This window comes from Staurois parvus, unplaced genomic scaffold (assembly GCF_062004578.1).
Source record: "Staurois parvus isolate SC_StPar_1 unplaced genomic scaffold, SC_StPar_1.0 ptg000222l, whole genome shotgun sequence".
Lineage (NCBI taxonomy): Eukaryota > Metazoa > Chordata > Amphibia > Anura > Ranidae > Staurois > Staurois parvus.
The window spans coordinates 2004679-2013954 of record NW_028318018.1 but is presented as its reverse complement, the minus strand read 5'-3'; the positions used below and the strand labels follow the sequence as shown (position 1 = coordinate 2013954).

The window sequence follows — 9276 nt, the reverse complement described above, 5'->3', positions numbered from 1 at the left end:
TCAGCAGCTGTGTGTGTGCAGCCGCTGCGTGCCAATTGGCATCAATGGGACTGGTTGTACAGGGATACACAGAGCACCACTGTATACACATGTGGGTGAACAAGGCCTGACATGGGCCTATGCTGTAATGTGCTCTGTAAGAATGAGGCCCCACTTTTTTATTATTTTAATTGTTTTTATAATTTTATTGTATTTATTTTTTTGTGGGGGAGGGGGGTGGTTAGATATCAGAGGACTAAAGAAATCCTCAGAGTCCTCAATGCAACCTCAGCTGCACTGTAGATGAATAAATAGGAGTCTACTGTACAGAGGCTTCTATTCATTCATGAAACTAAAGCACAGAAAACACTCTTTACTATGCTTCAGTGATGAATGAACACAGGAGTGATCGGTACTGATCACTCATTGTGTTCATTCAGGAAGGGGCTGGTAAACATGACATTCCAACCCCCACTCTCCATGCTGAACACCACACTGATCTCCCACTCCAGCAGCAGCTACAGCCATGGGCGGGGGTAGAGGGGAAGCTGGCCAGCAGCACTGCAGGGAAGGTGCTTCAGGGGATCAGTAAGAGGTCTAAGGACAAGGGGGGAGTCTGAGCGGCAGAGGGAAATATTTAGACATTTTGATTCCCCGTGGCTCCCCTGCAGCAGCTGAAGCTGGTGGGAGGGGAGAGGAGAAGAGGCCAGCAGCAGGGAAGCTAAAGGTAGATCTGTGCTGTGGGCGAGCAATGGGTGCTGCGAGGGGGATTAGTGCTGCGGGGGGGATGTTAGAGGTGCGGGGAACCATCCTAGAGGACAGGCAGAGGGTCTGTGGAGTGGAGGGAAGCTCAGGAGACCATGAGGTTATAGCAGAAGGGGAAAGCCATGGACATACGTCGTACTGACCTGGCCAGCTGGAAGCAGTTCTATAGGTCAGTACAACACCCATCCATGGCAGCACAAGGGTTAATGATCACCTCGGGGGGGTTTAGGGCACCAACATTTTCCATCATTTCATCAGCACACACCATTCTAAGGATGGACATGTTGGGTGTCTATTTACTCAGCACAACCTCGTATTTTACATTTTACCCCACAAAAAAAGTAAAATCTTACATTTGTGTTCTCTAATATAACATTTAGTGTATTTATTTACTGAAATTTAATCTTGATAAATCATTGAGCTTAATCATGTGAAATACAAAACTGGAACTACCACCATTTTATTCTCCAGGGCCTCTGATGTCACAGAATAGATGTTTGGGGGTTTATCTCATCTTCAGGACCAAAATCTGCATTTTCCCATGTGTGCAAAATCATGCAGAAACAGCTCTGGCAGTGAGAGGGTTAATGTGGGCTAGATGGGATCACTCAGCTGGGGTGACATTAGAGCTCCCCCTAGCTGCAGCCTGGTAATAACATTGCTGGGAGGTCTATTCATTTCTCTGCTCCATACTTCCCGTCTTTATAGAAACATCTCCTGACATTTGGGGGTCTATTCATAGAATGTTTGTATAGCAATTCCCTCAGTGAGAGTTCATGTCCATTCCTCCTGTGTGAATGGGGGAACCAATGTTATTAGGATCACATCTGAGCTGCTGGAATGTCTTCCATTGATGGAAAATACATTGAAAACTTCTTCTCCTGCCATCAATGGCCAACCCGGTCCCACACTTCATCCATGTCTTTGGGGGCCTCTGATCTCCTTATGAACTGTTTCTTCCATGATGAAGATCAGCCATGGAGTATATCTGAGGTGTATATCAGGGTGTGCTTCTTCCCCACATGAGAGCTGGGATGTCCAGCAACATTCATCTAGAAGACATTTCCCGCACTCAAGGCACTAATACACCTCCAGGGTTGTGTGGGACCCCTGATGTACAAGAAGACAGGACTTCAGTGAGGAACATTTCCCTCACTCAGGACAGGAAAATGGCTTCTCCCCTGTGTGGGACCCCTGATGTACAGGAGGACAGTGTCAAGGATTCGTTAAACGATCACCCTGTCACGTGTCCACCACACGCCACGCCCACAGCGACTAGCTAACCGTGACGCACGCGTGCGGCCGCGACAGGGTGGTAAAGAGGGGATAATAAAGGGATTTACACTTAAATATCTCAAACCATATATAAGATCAGCCGTGATACCTTTTCACAGCCCACACTACCTCTGGCCACCACCAGATGGAGACTCCACTCCAATCCAGCTGGTTGACCACACACTGGCAGATAGGATCTTACATACAACCTGGTGCCCTGATTAGAGTTGAGGACCAGCTTAGTAATCACACACCCTTCTAAAGGTCCCTTCAGCTATCCTAGCTTTTACCCCGGTGTTGATAACCCTTCCACTGTCCACACCCCCCCACACCAGACGCACCACAAAGGTAGCCTGCCACCACCCAACAGTTTATCCACAGAATGGTCTGTTGAGACACCACACACACACAGATCTCCGTCTGGCAGATCTGTTACCTTTGCAATCTGCATGCAATCTGCCCACTCACAGTGCAGTTGCATACAGATTGGCAATGAGCTTGACCGAGCATTTTAAAGGCACTAAAATACAATACAATCTAACCCAATCTAATCTCTCCAATCTAATCTCTCCAATCTAGTCTCTCCGAAGATATGAGCACGAGCTTAAATACACAGAAGTTCACTAATTAATTTTAAGATTTAATTTCCCAAAGTGGGCAGAGCATAAAATATGTACAAAATATAAAAGGTTACAGAAAATACAAAAGATATAAGAAGACACACAAATGACTAATTACTATAAAATAAAAGGGAATAAAAAGACAGAATAACACTTTACTCTGCGACTGGAGCAAGCCAGAAACTTAGCAATCCATTGGTCAATCCAACCAGCTCCGTACGGATCACAAATGTCCATGTACCCAATTTATTGGGATTAGTACATGGGCAGGACATTAGTCTTCGGCCAATTGACTCTGGGGGAGGTGGTCCTGACCTGCCCACAAGAGTTACTGTGTGTGGACCTGCCCAAGTTCAATTGGGCCAAGACTGGCCTGTACATCAAGTCGGGGATTGGATTTCTGACACCAGCGTGTCAGCCCGATCGCAACAGTACCAAACACCCTCCGACTGTCGCACCCCCGCGTCATCTAATCATTCTATGCATTTTCCTGGCTTTCTCCCCAAGCCAAAAATATGATTTTCATATGCAAATGTAGCGCACAGAATGGCCTGCACAAAAGAAGCTTGTTCATATCTCTGCAACTAATATTTCAGCTTTTATAAGAGATTAAACATCCCCCTTTGATGAATGCATATAGCTAGCTGTCCTGTCTCCTATAACAAATTCCTAAACTGGTTTTCCCAGCAGGTGATCATCTCATTAACACAAAGGTGTCACCTCCAGGAACCTGGCTTTAGACTAATTGATGGTAAATGATGATTGGGTCTGTAAGGCCTATGGAGTAATTGTGTATACATACACATCTGACCCCAGACCATTGTCTGTACCTTCTATTCATTTCCCTACTGCCCAGGGGCTCAATGTACATCCTTAATGACCAGACTGTTCCTGCACACACCTTTGCAATGAAAGGGCCTGACATAATCTAATCTACTCAACCTGTCATGGCTATGATACCATATTTCCACTCAAATCTTACATGTCCGTTACAATAAATTTTACATATCCGTTACAGACAGGACTTCAGTAAGGAACATTTCCCTCACTCAGGACAGGAATATGGCTTCTCCCCTGTGTGAGATTTCTGATGTTTGTGCAGACTGGACTTCACTGAAAAACATTTCCCGCACTCAGGACAGGAAAGTGGCTTCTCCCCCGTGTGAGATCTTTTATGTTTACAAAGACTGGACCTGTCTGAAAAACATTTCCCGCACTCAGGACAGGCATACGGTTTCTCCCCAGTATGAGTTCTCTGATGTATGTAAAGATTAGACTTCTGTGTAAAACATTTCCCGCACAAAGTACAGGAATACGGCTTTTCACCAGTGTGAGATCTCCGATGTCTGGAAAGATCGGACTTCTGTGAAAAACGTTTCCAGCACTGAGAACAGGAATATGGCTTTTCCCCTGTGTGAGATCTCTGATGTTTGTAAAGACTGTATTTTTGTGAAAAACATTTCCCGCATTCAGGGCAGGAATACGGCTTTTCCCCCATGTGAGAGCTCTGATGTATGTAAAGTTGGGACTTCCTTGAAAAACATTTCCCGCACTCAAGGCAGGAATAAGGCTTCTCCCCCGTGTGCAATCTCTGATGTGTGTAAAGATTAAATTTATGTGAAAAACTTTTCCCGCACTCAGAACAGGAGTGTGGCTTTTCACCTGTATGAGATCTCTGATGTGTGTAAAGATTAGCCTTCCTTGAAAAAATTTTCCCACACAGAGGACAGGAATATGGCTTTTCAACCGCATGAGACTTCTGATGTCCGACAAGTTTTGATTTTTCTACAAAACATTTCCCACACTTAGAACAGGAATATGGCTTCTCCCCTGTGTGAGATCTCTGATGTTTGTACAGACTAGATTTTTGTGAAAAACTTTTCCCGCATTCAGGGCAGCAATATGGCTTTTCCCCCATATGAGAGCTCTGATGTATGTAAAGATGGGACTTCTTTGAAAACCATTTCCCACACTCAGGACAGGAATATGGCTTCTCCCCCGTGTGTAATCTGTGATGTGCGTACAGATTGGATTTATGTGAAAAACTTTTCCCGCACTCAGGACAGAAAAACGGCTTTTCACCTGTGTAAGATCTCTGATGTGTGTAAAGATTAGCCTTCCTTGAAAAAGATTTCCCGCACTCAGGACAGGAATATGGCTTTTCAACCGCATGAGACTTCTGATGTCCAACAAGTTTTGATTTTTCTATAAAACATTTCCCACACTGAGAACAGGAATACAGCTTCTTCCCCATGTGCAATCTCTTATGATGATAAAGGTTAGACTTATCTGAAAAACATTTCCCACATTCAGAACAGAAATATGGCTTCTCTCCTGTGTGAGATCTCAGATGTTTGTACAGACTGGACCTAGCTGAAAAACATTTCCCACACTCAGGACAGGAATGTGGCTTCTCCCCTGTGTGAGATTTTATATGCAAATTAAGATGGGATTTATAATGGAAACCTTTCCCGCACTCAGTACAGAAGAACCTCCTCCCTGTTGGAAGGCCGGCCCGGTCCCGCACAGTCTGAGGTTCCTCAGGATACGAGGAATCTGATGGTCCATCTACACTGGGTGGTGCCGGATGGACATTGGAGGGAGCCGGGTTTTCTCCTGGACTATACTGTGTGATGTCCTCATCTTCTACTTTCCAGTCTGGAGACAAAGTGAGACAATCCTCGGAGGTTTTCCTCATCTCCCGGCCATGGACTAAAATACAAAGACAAAGAGGATTACTAGACAGGAGCTGATTGGTTCCCCCAAACCAGGACTCCGCCCACATCAGGCAGCTTGGTCTCTGAGGAGCTTACAATTCCACCCTCAAGGGAACTAGGAAATGGCTCCTCTGATCTCCTACCAGGTCATTTCTTTATTCATGGACCTTAGTCAGAGAGTGAGGAAACAACCAGAACTGATACATAAATTGTGTCTGCAGCACAGAGAAGGAAGATTATCCGAGAGAAATCCAGGAATACAGGACGGGGAACACAGCTCAGGAAAGTGACCAGGGGATTACAGGCTGATATCACCCAGTCCCCGCCCTACTCTGGACCAATCAGTGAGCAGTATGGGTGGAGGAATGGATTTAGTGTTCATGACCCACCTGTGCTGATCTCTGTAGGAGTGTCCTCCTCTATAAATATCCCCGTTATTCCATCCTCCTCCATAGACTGCTGATCATCCCTCACATACGCCTCTTCTTCTTCTGCTTTCACCTCAAATTCTATATCGATTGGATCTCCACTCTAAATCAAGAAAATATCACATAAAAATATCCACTTATCACCCCTACAAGTCCATGTTCTAGATTTTCCATCCCACCAACCTTGCAATGGTGAGGGATGGTGTGACCTTCCTGTGTGGAATCCCAGGAATACAGAGGACGGGGACATCTCTCTGGTGGGTTCCTGGTATTAGGTGGCTCCATCATATCCTTGTGTCCTTCTGAAAACTCCTCCATCACTCCATACTCCTCATCCTCCTCTTTATACTCTTCTTTAACATCAATATTATCATCCCCGAGGATTCCACTCTGAAAGATATAATAAAACATTCATTGTAACAAACATGCTGTGTATAAATCACAACTACCAATAATTGTCATCATCTACCTGATGATGGTGAGGGATGGTGTGACCTTCCTGTGTGGAATCCTGGGAATACAGAGGACGGGGACATCTCTCTGGTGGGTTCCCATGACTGGATCCATCTGTAGGAAACACACACACTGACTGAATCCATTGTTTCTATGTGTTTATCAGATGATGGGGGATCTAGGTGGATCCTCCGTACTGCTCTCTCCTTTACAATAAAGTCTCCTCTTACCCGGTGATGTGAGGGGCGGCTGATTGTCCATCATGACGTCCTTGTAGAGATCCTTGTGTCCTTCTAAATACTCCCACTCCTCCATGGAGAAATAGACAGTGACACCCTGACACCTTATAGGAACCTGACACACACAATGATACAGTCACCATCCAGACACATCCCTTGTCTGTTACTGGAGAATGTCCCAGAATTCCCGGCACCGCTCACCTCTCCTGTCAGCAGCTCCATCATCTTCTTGATGACTTCTAGAATCTTCTGCATGTTGTGTCTCTCAGGGTTTAGGGAGTCACATGGAGGCACTGTGATGGTCATATGATCACCTGACTTCAGAAGAGGAAATCTCTATATTGAGGAACCAATAGGAATATCATGTTAGACTCCCAGAATCCTCCTCACCTCTCCGGTCAGGTCTGTGTTTCATTAATAGAGATAAGAGTGATGTCATGTGACCTCCCAGAATCCTCCTCACCTCTCCGGTCAGGTCTGTGTTTTATTAATAGAGATAACAGTGATGTCATGTGACCTCCCAGAATCCTCCTCACCTCTCCGGTCAGGTCTGTGTTTTATTAATAGAGATAACAGTGATGTCATGTGACCTCCCAGAATCCTCCTCACCTCTCCGGTCAGCAGGTAGATGATCTCCAGGGTGAGGTTTAGTATCTTCTCAGTCATGTGACTCCGGTCCTCCTCCATCCTCATTGGTGCCATCATGTGATCTATACAGGTCTCCTTGTAGACGGATAACTTTGGGAAATGAAAGTAAGAATGATTTGGATGGTATTGATCACACAATAATAGGATGTGGATGTGAGGGGGGAATAGGAGGGTTGCTGGACATTGAAGAACTACTCCCCCCATGGGAAGATGTTTAGTCGGGACTGTTTAGTATTTGTTACACTTTGGAGGTCCCGGGACCCTCTTGACCTGCCAGATCAGAAATCCCCTTTTCTCTGTTGGGTTTGTTTGGTCTCTGAACTGGTTTTGATGAGTTTTAGATCTTCAGACAAGGAATGATAAATATGATCCTTCCTTTGACATGTTTCCTCTGAGGCAGTGCTGTGAGGTCAATGTTGGGTCATCGTGGTGTCCAGGAAGGGGAACTTGCTGACTATTGGCTGGATTTACTGGCTAATCAGGATAATTGCCAGAACTCCGGCTGCAAGGCTCCAATCTCTGACAGCTTTCTAACTGACAGGAGTGATGTCACTGTCACTCTCTGCAGTATGAGAAGGGATTGGATAGAATAGAAGGATGGTGCTGGTGGAGGAGAGAGCTGTGAGGGAGGGGTCTGGTCTCCTTCCTCCAATGGTAGCCCAGTATGGGTAGGAGGAGGATGGCAGGGGGTAGGGTCTTGTTTTCATCATTGGCAAGTATACTGTAGTACACACGACATTGTACAGAGTGGTGGTGGGTTCCTGGGGCTCTGAATTCCAGCACCGGGCACTGCCAGAGCCTGTGTCATGGGAAGGTATTGGAGTGTCTCCTGAAGATGTTCAGCACTGACCCCTGACTACCTTTTAGTTGATAATTCACCAACAGACCTCCTCTAAGAATGAGTTCCCACCAAGGGGTGAAAGACTTCCCTTCTTCATTCCGCTTGGTATCTTGGAAAATGTTATTTGACCGGTCAGATGATAAGAAGATGAAGGTTGCCTTCCTTTCCTGGTAGGAGTTCTGTAAGAAGGTCTGGAAAATAGGTTCAGGTGGGAGGACAACCAGAGACCAAGAGCCCCCCTCCCTACCTCAGAGTCCCATGAGCCCTACAACCTTCTCTTCCCTCAGAGATATGCTACCTGCCAACCCTATCAACCCAGATTTCACCATCTACTCTACACCCTCAGGGGTCCCAAAGTCTCTCATCCTTAGTACCTCCTGAGAGTCCTCTCAGCTCCCCTTCATCCCTCAGACCCCTCATTTTTTTCCTCCTTCTGACACCAATGATGGAACATATTCTTCATGGCAGGCTGGGGAATGTTTTGTTCCGGGTAGAGAAGAAAAATCTGTTTCGCTGCACATCCAAAAAAATAAATCACCTTTATTTGGACATATTCAAACCAGACCCTCCACAATGTATAAAAGAGGGAACATAGCACTTCAGTGGTGATTGCTCTTCATTCATTTGGAATGTTTTCTTCCTCCTGAGCAGCAATGTAAGGGGCTCTATGCTCCATACTCCTGACCCCGGCACTCCATCATTGTGTTGGCTGCATAGTGTAATGATTGCCCATTGGCTGCCTGTGTAGTGTCATCATTGCCCTTTGTAGGCCATGTATGGTCAGGATGGTCCTTGTCTTGTCTATTTATTGTCAGTGCTGTTTGTTTAGAGGACCATATTACTAGAATTTATCTCCACAATGAGGAGAATGTTCCGGCCCCGGAAGTGGGGGAATGTTCTGCCCCTGAAGGGGTTCATCTGGGTTCCCACACTATATATGTGTGTATCATCATCTGCTGGAGATAAAAGACGTCACAGTGACTATGGAGGAAGAGGACGGACATGACTATGGAGGAAGAGGACAGGCGTGACTATGGAGGAAGAGGACGGACGTGACTATGGAGGAAGAGGACGGACGTGACTATGGAGGAAGAGGACAGGCGTGACTATGGAGGAAGAGGACGGACGTGACTATGGAGGAAGAGGACGGACGTGACTATGGAGGAAGAGGACGGACATGATGGGGGTTACTGGGTGGAAATAGGAAATCTTATTACCTCCTCTGCTGCCACTTCAACCAATGTCTACTCTTCTTTGAGCCACATGAAATGTCCTGTCTTTGTTCAGATCACTTCCTGTCTGTACCTGACA

At 46.0% G+C, this 9276-nt stretch overlaps 1 protein-coding gene across 1 annotated transcript; it reads right to left on the bottom strand.

Annotated features, from left to right (window-relative positions):
* Window positions 1–2646: 2646 nt before the first annotated feature.
* LOC149460699 (uncharacterized) lies at window positions 2647–8625 on the bottom strand. The gene is made up of 4 exons (XM_089679375.1): window positions 7005–8625; window positions 6678–6767; window positions 6475–6591; window positions 2647–5415 (listed from the first exon to the last, which is right to left on the bottom strand). Exons 1-4 carry the CDS (start codon window positions 7326–7328, stop codon window positions 3685–3687), a joined length of 2262 nt encoding a protein of 753 aa, XP_089535501.1. The 5' UTR covers window positions 7329–8625; the 3' UTR covers window positions 2647–3684.
* Between the last annotated feature and the right edge of the window lie 651 nt (window positions 8626–9276).